Source organism: Acinonyx jubatus, chromosome C1 (assembly GCF_027475565.1).
Source record: "Acinonyx jubatus isolate Ajub_Pintada_27869175 chromosome C1, VMU_Ajub_asm_v1.0, whole genome shotgun sequence".
NCBI classification, from domain to species: Eukaryota; Metazoa; Chordata; class Mammalia; order Carnivora; family Felidae; genus Acinonyx; species Acinonyx jubatus.
In genome coordinates, this window is record NC_069381.1 from 4,140,912 (window position 1) to 4,160,603 (window position 19,692).

Genomic DNA, 19,692 nt, shown 5'->3' on the forward strand with positions numbered 1-19,692 from the left:
AAATCAGATCCCGCATGGTTGTGTGAGTCGCGAAGAACCCTGCAGGGCACAGCTCCCAGGCTCCCAGCCCCACCCCCTGTTCTCTGCCTGTGACAGGCTCCCCAGAGAAGCGACTGCTGTGTAACCAAACCCTTGCCTGGCGAGAGCTTTGGGTGACCCCTCCAAATGCTCATCTAAATGCCCAGGTCACTGAGGGAACAGAACCGCTTTTATGCCTCAGCGGTCCAGTAACACAGGTTGGATTTGGTGTTCGTGTCCTTAAGAGGGTTCATTTCGTAACTGGTCTTGGGAAGGCTGACTAGTTGGGTGAAGAGGTTAAAGGGAGGGATCCAGCGGCGCCTGGATGATCATGATCGCGCATTCATGGGTTCGAGCCCGGCATAGGGCTCTGTGCTGACAGCTAGGAGCCTGGAGCCTGCTTTGGATTCGGTGTCTCCCTCTCTCTCTGCCCCTCCCCTGCTTATGCTCTGTCTCTCAAAAAATAAAATAAAACATTACAAAAGAAAGGGGGGGGGAAGGATGCAGAGCCCTGCAGCAGGGCCCCACCTTCAGGCACACCTAGCTGTGTGGCTTCAGGTAAGTTCCTTGACCTCTCTGTGCTTCAGGCTCCTCATCTACAAAATGAGAATAACAGTATACACCTCATAGGGTTTTTATGAGGTATCAGTGAGTTAATACATAAAAGTCGTTGAGAGCAGTGCCTGGTGCATAGGGAGGGCTCAATAAATGGTAGTTGACAGCATGACTAGTTAATGAAGATTATTGTCATGCATTTAACAAAAATTTATTGAGCATTTTATACATGCCAGGCCGTGTACTGGGCACCACCATCATGCCTATGATACCACACAGAAACCGTCTAGATATTTTTTTAAGCTGATATATTTTGAGAGAGCATGTGCACTAACAGGGGAGGGGCAGAGAGAGAGGGAGAGAGAGAGAGAGAGAGAGGAAATTGTAAGCAGGCTCCATGGTGTCAGCACAGAAGCCTGACGCAGGGCTTGAACTCACAAACCGTGAGATCATGACATGAGCTGAGATGAAGGGTTGGAAGCTTAACCTACCGAGCCACCCAGGCGCCCCAGAAACCATCTAGATATTTATATATAAGGCATACGTGCAGGAAAATGCACAATCATAATTGTACAGTTGATTATCACAAAATAAATACACCCATTAGCCCCCCAGACCGCGAATGATGACAACACCAACACCCCAGAAGGCTCCCGCCTGTGCTCTCCCAGAAACGGCACCCCTCCCTGGTACAGACGATCGCTGTGTACAACGTCAGTGTGACAGGTGGCCGTGGCTGCTGCCGGGAGCAGTGGTCTGCTTGCTTTTGTCACTGCATAGCATCCATCGCATGAGCAAAGCCTTCCTTACGTTTCTGACCCAGCGTTTCCAAAAGCGGTGTCCTCACTCCTCACTCTTTCTAGACCACTGTTCTCTGGCTCTCAAGTCCTCTGAGCATGCCGGCCATCACTGCCCTGTGGTAGTCTTGCGGTCACGGGGAGGTCATGGCCCCACATTCCTTGTCAAAGTGCTCAGCTGCCCCCGCACCGTTTATTCTCCCACATTCTGTGTGTCCTCTGCTCTTTTTGCCTTCTTTTCCTGCCCTCTTTCGGGTTGTGGGTTCCTTATGGTTCCACATCATCTCCCCATCGTGTCTTCTTAACTGTGCCTGTTCCCAGTGCGTGCTCCGTGGACCCCTGGCAGTCCTCGTGTCTAACAAATATACAGGGTTTTCTCAGAAGCTTCCTGAAGTGTGGTGAGACTATACCATGAAATCAGTCGGTATTTCGAAGATCTGCATAACTCAGGGAAGCGATATTTTTCAGATGACTAATGCATGATGTTACATAATCACACGTGGGTAAAAGACCCATTCAAAATGCCAGATAGGGCGCCTGGCTGGCTGAGTGGCTGGAACGTGAGAGTCTTGATTTCGGGGTGGTGAGTTCGAACCCCACATTGGACATAAAGTTTACTTTTTTTAAAAAGTGCCAGATAGGGGCGTCTGGGTGGCTCAGTTGGTTAGGCCTCTGACTTCGGCTCAGGTCATGATCCCACGGTCCATGGGTTCAAGCCCCACATCAGGCTCTGTGCTGACAGCTCGGAGCCTGGAGTCTGCTTCTAATTCTGTGTCTCCCTCTCTCTCTCTGCCCCTTCACAGCTGGTGCTCTGTCTCTGTCTCCCTTGAAAATAAACATCAAAAATTTTAAAAATAAATACATTAATTAAAAAGTGCCAGATAGATCAGTGGAATTAATGTAAGAGAGCATGACGAAGCAGTATATCCATATGGTTTTGGATTCTGCATTGCAGCTGACCTTGAAGGAGTTAGCACCTGTTGGGTTTTGATGTAGTAGCAAAGAAAAGTATCCACAAGTTTCTGAAAAGACTATTAAAACATTAAAATACTCCTCCTTTGGGGCACCTGGGTGGCTCAGTCGGTTGAGCGTCCAACTTTGGCTCAGATGGTCCGTGGTGATCTCGTGGTCTGTGGGTTCGAGCCCCACATCAGGCTTGCTGCTGTCAGCCTAACAGTGTAGAGCCCGCTTCAGACCCTCTGTCCCCCTCTCTCTGCTCCTCCCCTGCTTGCGCTGTCTCCAAAATAAGTATGAAAAAAAATTTTTTTAAATACTTCTCCTTTTCCCAACGATATATTTGTGTGTGTTTTCATACGCTTCCATGGGAACAACATATCAGAACACGCTGAGTGCAAGAGATAGAAGAATCTGTCTTCTAGTAATACAGATAGCAAAGAGATTTGCAAAGCTATAAAAAACCATACCGCGCTTGTCTCCAAATAGTTTTGTTTTGAAAAAATGTATTATTGAAAAGATGCATATGCTGACAAGTAATGCACGTATTGTTGTTTCTAGTGAATTAACACATAAAGTTTTAAAATTTCTTTTTAATCTCTACTAGAGTAAATATCGATAGATATAATCTACATAAAGTTGATTTTATTTTTATTTTTATTTTTTTAAATTTTTTTTTTTCTTTTCCAACGTTTTTATTTATTTTTGGGACAGAGAGAGACAGAGCATGAACAGGGGAGGGGCAGAGAGAGAGGGAGACACAGAATCGGAAACAGGCTCCAGGCTCTGAGCCATCAGCCCAGAGCCTGACACGGGGCTGGAACTCACGGACTGCGAGATCGTGACCTGGCTGAAGTCGGACGCTTAACCGACTGCGCCACCCAGGCGCCCCCATAAAGTTGATTTTAAAACATCTTCCAGGGGCGCGTGGGTGGCTCAGTCGGTTAAGTGTCCGACTTTGGCTCAGGTCATGATCTCACAGCTTGTGGGTTCCATTCCTGCATCCGGCTCTGTGCTGACAGCTCGGAGCCTGGACCCTGCTTCGGATTCTGTGTCTCCCTCTCTCTCTGCCCCTCCCCCTCTCAAAAATAAACATTAAAATAAAATAAAATAAAATAAAATAAAATTGAGTGTCTCACTTTGGCTGAGCTAACAACACAAGTGGATGAACTTTCCAGGACTTCTATAACAAAGTAGCACAAACTGAATGGCTTAAAACAATAGACATTTATTTTCTCACAGTTCTGAAGCCAGAAGTCCCAAATTAAGATGTCAGCAGGGCCACGCTCCCTCTAAAGGCCATAGGGAAGAATCCTTCCTTCCCCTCTTGCTTCGGGTGACCCTAGGTGCTCCTTGGCTTGAAGCTGCATCACCCCAATCTCTGCCTCATCTTCACAGGGCCATTTTCTCTCTGCCCTACTGTCCTCTTGTCCTCTCCTCTTTTTCTTTTTCCTTTAAGTAGGCTTCATGCCCAACACAGGGCTTGAACTCACAACCCTGAGATCAAGACCTGAGCTGAGATCAAGAGTTGGACACTTAAACAGCTGAGCCACGCAGGCGCCCCTGTCCTCTCCTCTTCTCATAAGGGCACCGATCCTTGGATTTAAATTTTTTTTAATGTTTATTTATTTCGAGAGAGAGAAAGAGAGAGACAGAGACAGAGAGAACACAAGCAGTAGAGGGGCAGAGAGAGGGAGACACGGAATCCAAAGTAGGCTTCAGGCTCTGGGCTGTCAGCACAGAGCCCAATGCGGGGCTCAAACTCTTGAGCTGTGAGATCATGACCAGAAGCTCAACCGACTGAGCCACCCAGGCGCCCCTAGCAATGTTTGGATGTAGAGCCCACCTTAATCCAGTGTGACATCATCTTCAATTAATTCCATCAGCAAAGATCCTATTTCCAAATAAGGTCACATTCTGAGGTTCCAGATAGATGTGAATTTTTAGTCTATTTTCACTGACCCCACTCCAACTAGTTTACTACTGAAAAGAAATGCCCTGAGCTGGGTGATATATCAGGAAGTAAAGTCATATGGGGGAGGGGGACTAGAAATGATGGGGGACTGGCCTCACCACTGCGGGACGGGAGTCCCTCAGGACCCAGCCTGCCTCCCCACCTGGCCATGAGGTTAATAACTAGGATTAAGTTATTATAGAGCCTAGCTGGGCTGTGCTGGACCTGGTGACAGAGGACAGGGGCCACACCCCCAAGGAGCTGCAGGTCCTGGAGAGAACACACAGGACTGGATTCGGAGGTTGCTCGAAGAGTTGGAAAATAGAGTTGGTTAAGGGAGCGTGTATTGCTTTGGGAGCATCATCCCAGGACACTGGCTGTATCACACCGGCATTTACCCCTTGAGATGGTGCGGTCACGCGGCTAAGGTGGCTCTCGGTGGCATGACGAGGTGATGGCCCACTCTAAGGGAGGCCGGCCGTGCCTGAAAGGCTCAGAGGAGGGGCCCTGTTACCACGGACGTGCCATGTAAGGCTGGACAAGCCCCCAGATGAGAAGGCTACTTGGGAGTACCCGGAGGACACACATTCGTAAGGAAGGCACAGCGAAGGTGCACCTGCGTCACGAAGAGTCGGAGCAGCGGGCAACAGCAGAAGACGCCGTTTCAGGAGCAGGACGACTGTCATCCAAGGATGATGGACTCCAAAACAGCAGAGGCCAGATGGCAGCGCTTAACCGTCAGAAGCCGGGAGCTCGGGATGATTGTACTGAGTGGCAGAGACAAGGTGGCCACCAGGGAGGCCTGGGCCACAGAGAGTTGTGATGGCCATGAAAACAGCGTCCCAGCATCCCAACATGGGCATGGCTCCGTCTGTATAGTTAGAGGAAATAAAGAATGCTTACCGGGGCCTATGGCATCGGCCCCAATAAAAAGCAATGATTCCTTGCCTGTCTTCCATTACCTGAGACAATTTTTGGGCGTGGAATCCACTGACTGAAGGAAGGCTGGGCCCCCAGGACTTTGCAACACGAAGTAAATGTATATAATACTGATTCCTCCTGGATTTCCCCCCAAGAACCAATGGCCCTTACGTGGCTAACCGTGCCCTAGGCGAGGTAGCATTTGTGAACATTTCCTGAGCCATTGGACACAGAGTCCAAGTTCATAAGGATCCTTGAAGATCCAAAGTGTCGTCACATACCCTCTTCGAATGGGAACGTGAGTAACGGAGGCCAGGTCATTAATGGAGCCCTTCCTGGTCCTGTCGGGCTCACAGTGGGTCCACCGAGTGTGTGAACATTTCACACATGTGTGAACATTTCACACATGTGTCATTTCTCTGGTCCCCCAAAGTATAATTGGAATACAGAAACTTGATATTTGGCACCACCCCCACATTAATTCTGTGGTCTGTAGGGTAAGACCTATCATAGAGGGGAAGGTCAGGTGTAAACCTCTCAATCAGAAACTTCCTGGGCTTTAGGAAATTACATCTAATCTAGGAGGGAGCAGTATTATGATGTGTGGGTCAGGAGAATATAGAATGGTGAGGGGCGCCTAGGTGGCTCAGTCAGTTGATTGTCCGACTTTGGCTCGTGTCGTGATCCTTCGGTTCATGAGTTTGAACCCCAAATCGGGCTCGTTGCTGTCAGCACGGACCCACTTCAGATCCTCTGTCCCCCTCTCTCTCTGCCCCTCCCCTGCTCACACGCTCTCTCTCTCAAAACTAAATACACATTAAAATAAAGAAAGAATATAGAATGATGAGGGGCATCTGGGTGGCTCAGTCACTTAAGCATATGACTCTTGGTTTCAGCTCAGGCCAGGATCTCACGGTTCGTGGGATCGAGCCCCACATCGGGCACGTGAATTCGCTGACAGTGGAGCCTGCTTGGGATTCTCCCTCCCTCTCTCTCTGCCCCTCCCTGCTGCAAACAAAATCAAAGTGACAAACGTGATAAACAGCATTCTATATTCTTTTCATTTGTTTGTTTAAGTTTATTTAATGGTTATAGAATGGTGAGACACGGGACAGTTTGTCACTGTGGTTTTGTTTGCACAACTATATACACATTATAGAATCCTCTGTGCCTGAGCCAAACTTGACAAAGTCATATTAACGAGATTGGGAAAGTGAAGGACTCAGCAGAGTATGCTTTTAAGCTGGAACTAAACAAAAACCTGAAACAGAGACAACCAAGACTGGGGGGCCCGGGTGGCTCTGTAGGTTGAACGTCCAACTTCGCTCAGGTCATGATCTCGTGGTTCGTGGGTTCAAGCCCCACGTTGGGCTCTGGGCTGACAGCTCAGAGCCTGGAGCCTGCTTCTCCCTGTCTTTCTCCCCTCCCCTGCTTGTGTTCTCTCTCTCTCTCAAAAATAAATAAACATTAAAAAAAAAAAAAAGATTGGGGCGCCTGGGTGGCGCAGTCGGTTAAGCGTCCGACTTCAGCCAGGTCACGATCTCGCGGTCCGTGAGTTCGAGCCCCGCGTCAGGCTCTGGGCTGATGGCTCGGAGCCTGGAGCCTGTTTCCGATTCTGTGTCTCCCTGTCTCTCTGCCCCTCCCCCGTTCATGCTCTGTCTCTCTCTGTCCCAAAAATAAATAATAAAAAACGTTGGAAAAAAAAAAAAGATTAATGAAAGCATAGTGGGAAAATATCTGTCCCTTAATTTAAACCCCTCCCACACAATTCTTTGTTTAGAAGTGAAGCACTACCGTGTGTGTGTGTGTGTGTGTGTGTGTGTGCTCACATCATTTTCTTAAGTAGGGTGTTAATTTTGGAATCGAAGGATAGCATCTGTTAACAGTATGTATACTAATAAGTTACTAAACTTATCATTAAGTTACTAAGGAATTCTTTCTTTTTTTAAATTTTTTAAATGTTTATTTTTGAGAGAGAGACAGACAGAGAGTGAGCAGGGGAGGGACAGAGAGAGAGAGAGGGAGACACAGAATCCAAAGCAGGCTCCAGGCTCCGAGCTGTCAGCACGGAGCCCAATGCGGGGCTCGAACTCACTAACCGCGAGGTCATGACCTGAGGGGAATGCGGACGCTCAACTGACTGAGTCACCCCGCGCCCCCTTTCTTCCTTTTTTTTTTTAAGTTTATTTGAGAGAGAGAGCACGCACAAGTGGGGGAGGGTCAGAGAGGAGAGAGAGAATCCCAAGCAGGATCTGCACTGTCAGCAAGGAGCCCACTGCTGGTCTTGAATTCGGGAATCTCAAGATCGTGACCTGAGCTGAAGTTGGACGCCTAACTGACTGAGCCTCCCAGGCATCCCTTTAATTATTATTTTTTTTTAAGTGCAAACCTCTGAGAAAATTGGATGGCCACATGAAAAAAATGAGACTGGACCACTTTCTCACCACACACACACATAAACTCACAACGGATTAAAGACCTAAATGTGACACTTAAAACCATAAAACTCCTTGAAGAAAACACAAGCAGTAATCTCTCTGACATCAGTCGTAACATCTTTCTCGACATTCTCCTCAGGCAAGGGAAACAAAAGCAAAATTAAACTATTGGCATTACATCAAAATAAAAAGCTTTTGCTCGGTTAAGGAAACCATCAACAAAACGACACGGAAACGTACTAGATGGGAAAAGGTATTTGCAAACAGCATATGTGATAAGGGATTAATATCCAAAATATACAAAGAACTTATACAACTCAACACCAAAAGGCCAAATAATTCGATTAAAATGGGCAGAAGACATGAATAGCTATCTATCCAAAGAAGACCACAGACGCATGAAAAGATGCTCAACATCACTCATCAGCAGGGAAATGCAAATCAAAACGACGAGGCATCACCCCACACCTGTCAGATCGGCTAAAATCAACAACCCCAGAAACAACAGGCGTCGGTGAGGATGTGGAGAGAAAGGAACCTTCTTGCCCTGTTGGTGGGAATGCAAACTGGTGCAGCCACTGTGGAAAAGAGTACGGAGGTTCCTCAAAAAATTAAAAATAGAATTATGACCCAGTGATTCCATTACTGGGATCTACCCAAAGAAAACAAAACTCTAATTTGAAAAGACATAGGCACCCCCATGTTTATCACAGCATTATTTGCAATAGCAAAGATATGGAAGCAACCCAAGTGCCCATAGATAAAGATGACAAAGAAGGATAAAGGAGATGTGAGATATATCACATATATATATAAATGGAATATTATTCAGCCATAAGAAAGAATGAGATCTTGCCATTTGCGACAACATGGGTGGACCGAGAAGGTATCGTGCTAAGCAAAATAAGTCACTCAGAGAAACACAAATATGATTTCACTCATAATGTAGAATCTAAAAAAAACAAAACAAATGAGGCACACCTGGGTGGCTCAGTCTCTCAGTTAAGTGTCCGACTTTGGCTCAGGTCATGATCTCGAGGTTCATGAGTTCGAGCCCCACGTCGGGCTCTGTGCTGACAGCTCGGAGCCTGGAGCCTGCTTCGAATTCTGTGTCTCCCTCTCTCTGCCCCTCCTTTGCTCACGCTTTGTCTCTCTCTCTCTCTCTCTTTCAAAAATAAACATTAAAAATAACTTAAAAACAAAACAAATGAATAAACAAAGAATAAAAGAGACAAAAAAACCCCACACACTCTTAAATACAGAGAACAAACCGGTGCTCGCCAGAGGGGAGGTGGGTGGGGGATGTGAGAGAAAGGGGATTAAGAGTCCGCTTATCATGGGGAACACTGTATAACGTATAGAATTGTTGAATCAGTGTATTGTGCACCTGAAACTAACAGAACACAGTAGGTCAATTATACTTCAATTTTTAAAAATGGTTAAAAAAAAAAGGAAAGAAAAGAAAAACAGTGCAAAGCTCTGCCCCCAAGCAGGATAGGCTAGTAAATCAAAACAGTCTAGATTCCCAAAGTGGCAAAAATTGATGCCACTCTTAAAAGGCCTAAAGTATGCATCATAGCTTCATTTAAGTCATCTCCAGGATGCCCCATGAGAGGCTCAAACTCACAACCCTGAGATCAAGAGTCATGAGCTTTATGCACTGAGCCAGCCAGGCGCCCTGTTTATCACAGCTTAATTTAATTGACCAGTCTACTTCCTATGAGAACCGGACGGATCTTCTGCAAACTCAATTAATCCTACTGCAAACTCGATCAAGGGGCAGCCCCAGTTTCAGATGCCGCTTCTTTTCATTCTTGTTTTTGGTGGTAAAATACCCAGAAAATTCACCCTCTTAACCGTCTTTAAGTGTGCAGTCCAGTGGCATGGAAGCACATTCACGTAATTAGCCAACCAGCATCACCATCCGTCCCCGGGACTCTTCATCTTGCAATCCTGGAGCTCTGTCTCCACCGAACACTAACTCCGTCTTCTGTCCTTCCCCCCAGCCCCAGGCACCCACAGTCCTCAGACGCGGTGTCTTTGCCCGAGCAGACTAACCTGGCCTCGGGTGTGTATGGTGTGAGGCTGTTGTCTCAGACACAGGGCATCCGAACCCCTGGACGTGGGAGCTGGAAATCTGCATTTCACAAGCTTCCCTGAAAGGTGTAAAGGAAAAAAAAATGCCATAAATACTGTAAATGTTCGTGTAAATATATAGCTTGTAACATAATAGCCCATAATGAATGGATGCAGCGAATGGAAGACATTTACCGTGTTATTGTCATCGAGCATTCTGGACTCTTACATTTGACCACGGAGTGTCTACTCTGGATTTAGCAGGAAGCTGATGAAGCTCAAGCTTGGATCTGCTCCCAAGGAAGGGCATAACCTAGTAATTCTACTAGGTTCTGGAACGGAGGAAAGGCCTGGGTTGTCACCAGGAAGGTTTTCTGTGGAAGTGTCTGACAAATTGCTTGAAGAGAAACCAAAAGCATAGACATCAGTCTGCAAGAGCCACGCGTCTGATGTGATTTATTTTTTCACTGAGTATTTTCATACTAAGTCTGTATTTACAATTTTATATTGGAATGTAGCCCCACAAAACCTGGGTCTGCCTCTGATTTCTGAGGTCTAGAATGGTTCTTTGTTCTTTAATAACTTGGTCCCATTCTCCCTGAGGCTCGTAGTATGCCAAGCACCAAGGCAGGTGGTCTGGGCCCACCCTCCGCAACAGAACGAGCAGTGAGCATATACGCGGCTGGGAATCTCCTTCCTTCACCAAGGAACCCAGCCTCACAAAGCTGTGACCAGCCCCTGGGGCCCCTGTTCCCTACTGCCCCCCAGTGGATCTCAGGTGACAAGACACCACCTGTACACTGGGTGTGCCCATTAAGTGCCTTTCTCACGCTGCTGAAAGTGCCTGGGGCTTTGCCAGGGCCTCTCAAAACCCAGAGCGAAACTGGTTGCTCACTGGGAACTCTCAGTGGGTGGCAGCTTTCTCCCGCACATCACATGCCCTGGCAGCTCCCTGCAGGGCGGTCACTTGGCTGTGCAGAGGGATACACGTACACACACACACACACACACACACACACACACACACACATGCAGTCAGTACCCCAGAGACACAGCCACACTGGTAAGCGGCCAGGCCAGAAGTGAAACCAAGGGAAAGAACACCATTGGCTGGGTTAGTTCTTTTCTGGGATGTCTATAGCAACCTAGTATTTTTTTTTTTTAAAGGCCACATAATTTGCAGCAACGTGGATGGAACTGGAGGGTATTATGCTAAGTGAAATAAGCCAGGCAGAGAAAGACAGATACCATATGCTTTCACTCATATGTGGATCTTGAGAAACTTAACAAAGACCACGGGGGAGGGGAAGGGAGAAAAAAAGTTACAGAGAGGGAGGGAGGCAAACTATAAGAGGCTCTTGAGGACTGAGAACAAACTAAGGGTAGATGGGGGGGTGGGGGAGAGGGGAAAGTGGGTGATGGGCAGGAAGGAGGGCACTTGTTGGGATGAGCACTGGGTGTTGTATGGAAACCAATTTGACGATAAATTATATTTAAAATATATATATATATATATATATATATATATATATATATATATATATATCCACATAAAGGGACTCCTGCATGGCTCAGTTGGTTAAGCCTCCAACTTCAACTCAGGTCAGGATCTCTCAGTCTATGAGTTCAAGCCCCTAGTCGGGCTCTGTGCTGACAGCTCAGAGCCTGGAGCCTGCTTTGGATTCTGTGCCCCCCTCTCTCTCTGCCTCTCCCTCTCTCAAAAATAAACATTAAAAAAAATTTAAAATATGGCCACATACGGATGTTTCAAATAGGAGATAGTTGTCCATGATGGGGAAGCCCCCCTCTGTCTTGCTGCTGTCTCCAGAGTGGTCACCCCAAAGCATGGGCGGGGGGGGGGGTGAGGTTCTGCAGAGCCGTAGATTTTTTCCAGACATTCCCGCAGGCTATGTTCATTCTGATCCTGTTACAGATAAACCAGTGGGAGACTCATTGGCAGAGTCTGGGCTTCACAGGCAGAGCAGAGCAATTTGTAAATGTTTATTAGAGGATCCCTCCTTGGCAACGTGCTCTTTATCCTCCCTCATGGAAATGAGATTTGACCTCTCCAAAGTAACTGGTGCCAGGGAGGGGGGATGTGTGGGGTTTGGCCCCAGCCTGAGTTTCCCAGACAGCTCAGTGCTCTGGTTATCCTTGGGCCATTGGATCATTTCACCCAGTGGTTTATGAGAGACACAGGAGACTTTTGTCCAACCAAGCGTGATAACCAGACAGTTAGATTCAGTCATGGGATCATAGCAGAGAGGACGTCATAATTGCTGGTCACCGGGCACGATGTGGGCCTCGTTAAAGATCATTAAATGCCCCTCTGAGTGAGGCAGCCTCCCCCACGTAGAAAAAGGCTGCACTGCCCTTCGTTCACCTTTAGGAACACCTGGGGAGGAGCCTGAAAGGGTCCTGTGGAGGAGGCTGGTATCATCCCTGTTTCAACAAGCCCAGTTCAGAGGACCAGCTGAGAACTTGTGGGCGGCTGTTGCCTATTCCGACTGGGAAACCGGCTTCTCACTGCAGGCCCAGAACCTCACCTGCCTGGGCACGCCTCAGCTCCTTGCCAGGGCCCGGGTAGCCACCCAGTCCAGGCTCCCCGGAACGCCTGATCCCGTGAGTCACAGGCCTGTCTACACTCCCCTCCTTCCCGGCTGCTTGTCTTATAGCTTGATTGGCGTCAAGTCAATGGGAGTCACAGGGATGAGGACCCAGGTGGGGCTCAGAAGCAAGAAGTGGCAAATATGACCCAGAGAGGGAAAGGGGCCTCTGGCCGGCCAGTTCTTACTGTCTTCAAACCTGTGTCAAAAGATATTACGTATTGGGAACAAGGACCCTGCTCACTGTGCACCCAGTGCGGAGTCCTCAACGCAAGGAGGAAACCTGACATCATGTGGTGGGTGTGGGCTGCCCCTCCTTATCCACCTGCTCCTGGAGACTCGGGAAAACAGGCTTACATTCTCAGGAACAGGGAAAACCAGCAGAAACTGCTCTTTCCGTTCTCCACACCCTCCCCCACGTTTGTCCCCGGGAGGCACAAGTTTTGGTGGAGCCGATACGCAAAGTGACATTAGGGACTAGGGGTGGGCGTCGGGGCAAAAGGACTCCGTACAGCTGGGGTCCAGTCAGACTGCCTGTTTGTTAGCTCGCAATGTTTATTAGGCAGCCACCACGTGCTGAGTTCCTGGGGGTCACAGAGGTGCACTCAGCCCTCGCCCTGCCCTCTAGGAACTTACAGTGTAGCCAGCTGGGCCTGACAGGTGGCAGGACAACACTCCTGGCTGGGGGCGCACCTGTTGTCTTTTTTTTTTTAATTAAAAAAAATGTTTTTAATGTTTTTATTTTTGAGAGAGAGAGCGCGAGTGGGGGAGGTGCAGAGAGAGAGAGAGTGGGAGACACAGAATCCAAAGCAGGCTCCAGGCTCTGAGCTGTCAGCACAGAGCCCGATGCGGGGCTCGAACCCACGGATGGTGAGATCATGGCCTGAGCCAAAGTCGGACACTCAACTGACTGAGCCACCCAGGCGCCCCTCACCTGTTGTCTTAACACTGACTCCTCCGAAAATGCCCACAGCGTCCCACCCAAATCAGTGCCCAGGCCACCATGGGTTTGTGACATAGTTGGACTTAGTTAACATGCCTGCCAAGTCAGCTCCTCTTGTCCCTAGTGCCCTGGTCCCTTGCTCGGGATGTTGGACTGGGGATGGCCGGAAGGACTGCCAACCTCCCTCGAATGCTCAGTGAATCCTCGTAAAACAGGAACATGCCCAGCAGGCTGCAGCTGCCCCCCCACCTCCTGGGCACGCAGGACTGGGGACCGCAGTCCCCTCCCTGGGTCTTCTCAGGCTCCCCTTGCTTCCATGCAGAGGGAAAAGAAGCCCAAAGAACAAGTTGCTTCCAGTAACTTGTCCTAAGGAGTAGCAGGGAGCAGTTTGCAAGAGAAAATGAGGAAAGGTGTTTCCCCGCTCCTTTATTTGTTCTTATCCCCTGAATTTCTGCCGCTCTGGGTGACACACAGGCCCTGCTCATCTCACATTGGCATGGACTCTGCTGGGCCCAGGCCCTCCAAGCGACAAACTTCCTTGAGGCCACAGGGCACCCTCCTTATCCCACCCCTTCCTCACACCCCAAGACCCCCTAGAGGTAACAACGCTGGGGAAGTAAGTCCAAGGCTCTGTTACAATGCCCCCAACCCCAGCAACACAGAGCCTTGGCTGCACCCGGTCCCTATAACTGAAAGCATGGGACAGGAGAGCCCAGGAGCAGAGGTGATGGCTGCCCGGCCCGTAGAGCCCCTCAGGCCATTGCTATTGTGTGTCCAGAGGTTCCAAAGCTGAGCTGTTAAGGAGCCAGGCCCAACTGGGAGGGCAGTGACCAGTCAGAATAGACGTGAGCTCCTGGCCCAGTCTTTGGGCTGGTGCCAGCTGCCCAAGCATGGCTGGCCTGGTACCAGGGCCCACCTCCAGTCGCTGCAGTGGGGGGCTCCTTCCTCTCTCTGCAGCCACCTGCCCCCTTCGCCTCCACCTAGACGCACCCAAGTTGGGGTGAGGCTGGGCTGCTCCACTGATTGCCTTAAGCTGAGCCCGCATGGCCTTCAGTCGCCACACAGATCACAAACATCCAGGTTCCGGCCTGTGGATGCTGGGCTGCTACCTCGTGACGGGAACAGCAGCTGGCACCACGGGTTTCCTCTGTCTGCCCAGCGCCCCAGGTCTCTTGCAGCCAGCAGGGTCCGTGGACTGGCTAGGGGGCTACCAGGGCCTCCAGAGGCCGCGGGGAGGTTCAGGGGGCGCGGGCGCGGCCGGCGGGGAAGGCGCGGGAGGGCCGCAGCAGTCCCCAGCGCGCCCCGCGTCGGGGGTGGTGCCGGCCGCCCTCCGCCGCAGGTGCTCCAGCAGGCGAGCGCTCACGGCGGGCTCCAGGACGCGGCAGGCGGGCAGCACACGGGCCAGACGCGCCAGGCAGGCGCGATAGCCCTCACCGTAGCCGTCGGAGGGCGCTGCGGACGGAGAGAGGCGTGAGGCACGCGGTGGGGCGTGGGGCAGGGCTGCGGCCGGGCGGGGCGGGGCGGGGTGGGTCACTCACCGGGCGCTGCCGCCGGGCCGGAGGACGCGGGCAGCTCCTGCAGGAAGCGCACGGTCATTTCCAGGATGTCCGCCTTCTCCAGCTTCGAGCAGTGGGAGCTCTGCGCCCGGCCACGAGGGAGAGGGGCAGAGAGAGACACGGACAAACGAGACACATCTCCGGCCGACTGCCGTGAGCGCCGGGGTGCGGGGCGCGCGTGGCCGGGGGTGGGTCGGCCCCTCGGCGCCAGCCACGCTCGGGCTCGGCCTCGGGCGCCGCGCGGAGGCCCCTCGCCGGCTCCGGGGACAAGGGCCCCTCGGCCCACCCGCCCTCCTCGCTCTGCGCCCCGGGAGTCCCCACCCCCGGCCCCCGAGAGCCCCGGCACCCACCTCCCTGCCCAGCAGCGGCAGGATGAGCCCCTTGAGTTGCCTCAGGCTCGCGTTGATTCGCTTCTCCAGCAGCGGCTTCAGGCTCTGCGGACGGGCGCCCAGGCCGAGGTCAGGCGGCTCGCATCAAGGTCCCCGCCCCGGCCGCCCAGCCCTCAGTCCCCAGCCCCTACCTTGCGCAGCTCCGCCGGGTCCCCCGCCCTCCGAGGCAGCCCCATGCTCTGCGGAGAAGCGGCGCGCAGACCGAGCCGGGAGGAAAAGAGTGGCGCGCAGCGGGGGCAGTCCCGGGAGGGTGGCGCCCCGAGCCCGCCGCCAGGCTTTAAGGAGGCGGTGTCGCCCGCCCCGCCCCAAGGAGTCTGGCGGCCCGGGGTCCCACCTCCCGTCTTTGTTCCTTCGCAGGGTAGGGGCGAGCGGGTGACTGCAGAGCCCCCCAAGATGCTGCCCTCGTGCGGCCTTCGCAACCCATCTGCGGCGCGGTCGCCGGCGGGGGGCGCACCCGAGCACCTGCAGCGGGTATGTGGGCGCCATCGGAACCTTCGCGGTCCTGAGTTTGCTCCTTCATTCGCGCCCAGCACCTCCTGTGAGCCCCGCCCCAGGCCGGGGCGGGGGACCTAGCGGCGGCAGGAGTTCCCACGTAGGTTTCGAAACAAGGGGAGGGACTCCCCCACGAGTAGCTCTGCCGACTGAAGGGCTGAGCTGGAAGGGGAAACCGAGGCCCAGAGTAAAGTGTCAGCTAGCCTCTGGGAACTGGCCGGTCGCTGGAGGCCTGCCCTCGCTCTAACGACCTCACAGAATCTTCCAGCGGCTCACCAAGTTAGGGATCATTGGGTTCTCCCGTGCTCGGATTTGGATGGGTAAACTGAGGCCCGGAGAAGACGAGGCAATCCAGGAGCCCTGGGCTCGTTTTCATTTCAATTGGCTCCAGCGGCGGGTTCCTACCCGCGGGACGGTCGGAGTTCACGTGACGAGCGGGGCGGGGCGGTCCTGGGTGCCCCCTGCCCGCTTTCCGCCTCGGCCCCGGGGGTCCGCCAGGCCCGCCTCCGCGCTGCGTGGCCGTTGCTGTGCCAAACTGACTGGGCGTCCCCCGCCCATCTGCTCGGGGCTGCCCTCCCCCAGCCGGCTGGCGGGGCAACGGACAGCCTTGCGGACTGGGACTGCCGGCCGACCTGTGGGCGAGTGGCGGGCGAGACCCACAGACCAAGGGCCAAGAAGAGGTACGCCCGGGCTGAACCGACAGGCGCTGTCCAGGGTACTAGACGGATGTCCTCCCTCGCTGCCCAAACCCCGTCTCTGTCCCCTACCCCCGCTGCTCGCTCCAAGTTCCCCCGCCCATCCCCCCCAGCAGGGCCTGAGAAGACCGACTTGGCTATCAGGAAGGAGCCTGGAGCAGTCGGGGTGACCGGGGAGCTCAGGTCACCCATCCTCATCTGTGACACTCAAAGGACCAACTGGTCACCATTCATGGACCACGTGCTGTGTGCCAAGCACCTGTTAGCACCCCCCCTCCATTAACCTCCATAGCAGTCGTAATGATGAGAACAAAATTCCCAGCAAGGCCTGGGAATGCCTGAGCCCCTGTCCTCCCGGCATCATTGAGCCCAGGGCATCTATGGACCAGCCCCTTCCAAGTTAATGAATTGTTCTTTAAGGGCTCAGAAAATGATTTTGTGGATCATTTAGTGGATCACTGACGCCTCATGTGTCCCACCCCCCCCCCACGCACCCCTCCACACACACACACTGCCTGACTCAGCTCTGTGCCCACAAGCCCACCCCACCCCAACATTCGTATCTTTGCTGACAGACCCTGATAGTAGCTCCTGGGGGGACAGAGTAGGAAGATTGCTCCTAGAACACCCCCCTCCATGCCTGTGGATCACCACTGGAAGACTGAAGGTGGGGGAGCAAACTCCCTTTTCAGCTACTCCAGATTTTAAGGTTTTTTTTCTCCATTCTCCCATTGCTGTGATGGACTTTGGCCAGGTTGGCCCGCCGTTCCCTTCAACCAAAGGATTCTGGAGGTTTCGCTGGTTACCTAGAGCCAGGAGTTATTTATGACCAGGGGAACAAGTAAGACAACCGAGTAGGCAGAGTATAGGGGTGCAGGCTTTAAGGGAGGGTACAGTGGGGTCACACTCTGCCCTGGCTCCCTGCCCTTGGGCTGGGGGAGAGGTGTGAACAGGGTGGGTGATTGGCCTGAGCCCAGAAGGGGGATGAGAAAAAGCCTCCTGGTGGGGAGGGAGCTGACATCTGGAGGGCACAGTGGAGGTGCTCTGAGCATTTGTGTCACCCAGGCAAGATACATAAAAAAGAAAAAACAACAACAATAATCTCCTGGTGCCTCAGTTTCCCCAGCTGTAAAATGGGGATAGTGATTGTACCTCTCTCATAAGTGTCGCTGTGGAGATTAGGTATACAGGTGAAGGTGAAATGACCACCTTTCGCCATGGCCATTTATATCACCCATCCTGTCTGCCAAACAAAGTGTGGCCCACAAAAACCATGGGGTGCACAAGATGGGCACACTACACGCACAGCTCAAACCACAAAATAGGGAAATTAAGTGAAAATTCATCTGAAATTAAAAAGGGAAGAGCAGGGGCGCCTGGGTGGTCAGTCATTGGAGCGTCCGACTGTTGCTTTTGGCTCAGGTCGTGATCTCATGGTTAGTGGCTGGAGCCCCACATCGGGCTCCGCGCTCACGGTGCAGAGGCTTCTTGAGATTCTCTGTCCCCCCGCCTCATAAATAAATAAACATTAAAGAATCCCTACCAAATTGCTTTAAAAAAGGGAAGGAGAACCCCATCGCAGGTAAATATATGCCTCCACCTGTTATCACCCAAAGCAGATCCTGCTGTTAAGAAGGCAGCCTCAGAACGTTTTCTGGACCCAAATGCCCAAACCCAAGCATTTGATCAGCTTGGCCATCTCTACCAAGGAAGTTCCTGGCGGGTTCTCCCCACAGAACTCTCCCAGCATCACAGCAGTGGGAGCTATAGGGCTGTTCGGAGGCTCCCGGACTGGCTTTTAACAGCACCTTCCAGAATGAGAACTTGCAGCTGCAGCTCATTCCCTCACCTGTGACCAAGGAGGGAGGCCTCTCTGGGGCCTGGAGACCAGAGACAATCCTAAGGCAACGGGGGAGGGACCCCGCTCTGTGGCTGGCTTGGCCCCCCTCTGCCTCCTCAACTTCTGAGCAGAGGTTCTGAGGTGGTCTTCCGTGCCTGGCGCTTTGTCGGTGCCCCCCAATTCCCCAGGAAGACTCCCAGCCCCTTGCAAGATCCTGCTGGGGCATCTACTCCCCAAACCCATCGCTTTTGTTTTGCTTGTTAAGCAAAGGAATGTCACATAACTCCCTCCAGCTTTTTCAGAAAATGCACTTGCCGGTTTCCCTGAAGCTTAGAGAATAGGTGGGGCTCAGGCAGGCGGCATTCCAGAGTCTGTCATACTCTGTCCCCTCCAGCTGCTGGGTAACAGGGAGGAACTTGAACTTCTCTTGTGCAGAAGAGGGACCAGTGGCGCCTGAAAGCAGTGTAACTGAGCCCTGCGCTGGAGGGAGCCAAAGACCTGTGGGGGCGAGTGCATCTCTGTTCTGATGCGTTTATGTTAAAACCAATTTGAGGGGCGCCTGGGTGGCTCAGTCGGTTAAGCGTCCGACTTCAGCTCAGGTCACGATCTCGCGGTCCGTGAGTTCGAGCCCCGCGTCGGGCTCTGGGCTGATGGCTCAGAGCCTGGAGCCTGCTTCCCATTCTGTGTCTCCCTCTCTCTCTGACCCTCCCCCGTTCATGCTCTGTCTCTCTCTGTCTCAAAAATAAATAAACATTAAAAAAATTCAAAAAAAAACCAATTTGAGGGTAAGATTCGTCCCTTCTAACTATCAATGTCTCTGTGTTAAAGTTCATATGCAGGCGGAGCTTAGCGTAGTGCCGGGGAAGCAGAAGGGCTTCCACAAATGTGTTCCTGTTGGCGTGGGCTCCCTGGGGCTGCCGGGTGGGACCTGGTGGAGCCCGGAAAGGACAGGGAAGGCCTGGGTCTCAGCCTGAGTTTGGGCGGTGTTCTGAGAGGGGTCTGAGGAGATGGCCAGCGAGGACGGCTGCTCACAGGCGACCTTTATGGAGCTGTCCCCGTCCACGGTGAGAGAGGCTCAGGGTGTCTCCTCTGCCTTGCTGCCATGGCGACAGCACGTCACCCCCATCTGGCCCCCAAATGACAAAACCGTGTGAGACGTGAGGGTGTCCAGCAGCAGGGGAGCCACCTTGGGAGTGAAGAACATGAACGGTAGGGATTTTTAGTCATGGAGGAGGTTCGGGGCGGGGGGCCCCAAAGACCAGCCGTTTTAGCTCTCTCTCTTCACAGCACCCCCTGCCACTCGCAGGCCCCACGCTGTGCCTGCCACTGGGTGTGCTAGAGAAAGGCAGCTCTAGTGGGCATCGAGTCAGCTGAAGCAGGATAAGACTCCTCCCTCCCTCCCCTTGTCTGCAAACCACTGGGTAGGGGTCCCAGGCCCCAGTTGTCGCAGGTCGCATG

The 19,692-nt window shown here is 52.4% G+C and overlaps 1 protein-coding gene across 1 annotated transcript; it reads right to left on the reverse strand.

Annotated features, from left to right (window-relative positions):
* Positions 1-11,437: 11,437 nt before the first annotated feature.
* Positions 11,438-16,430, reverse strand: HES2 (hes family bHLH transcription factor 2). Its single transcript, XM_027060580.2, has 4 exons — positions 15,339-16,430; positions 15,169-15,252; positions 14,801-14,900; positions 11,438-14,714 (listed from the first exon to the last, which is right to left on the reverse strand). Exons 1-4 carry the CDS (start codon positions 15,381-15,383, stop codon positions 14,470-14,472), a joined length of 474 nt encoding a protein of 157 aa, XP_026916381.1. The 5' UTR covers positions 15,384-16,430; the 3' UTR covers positions 11,438-14,469.
* Positions 16,431-19,692: the final 3,262 nt, after the last annotated feature.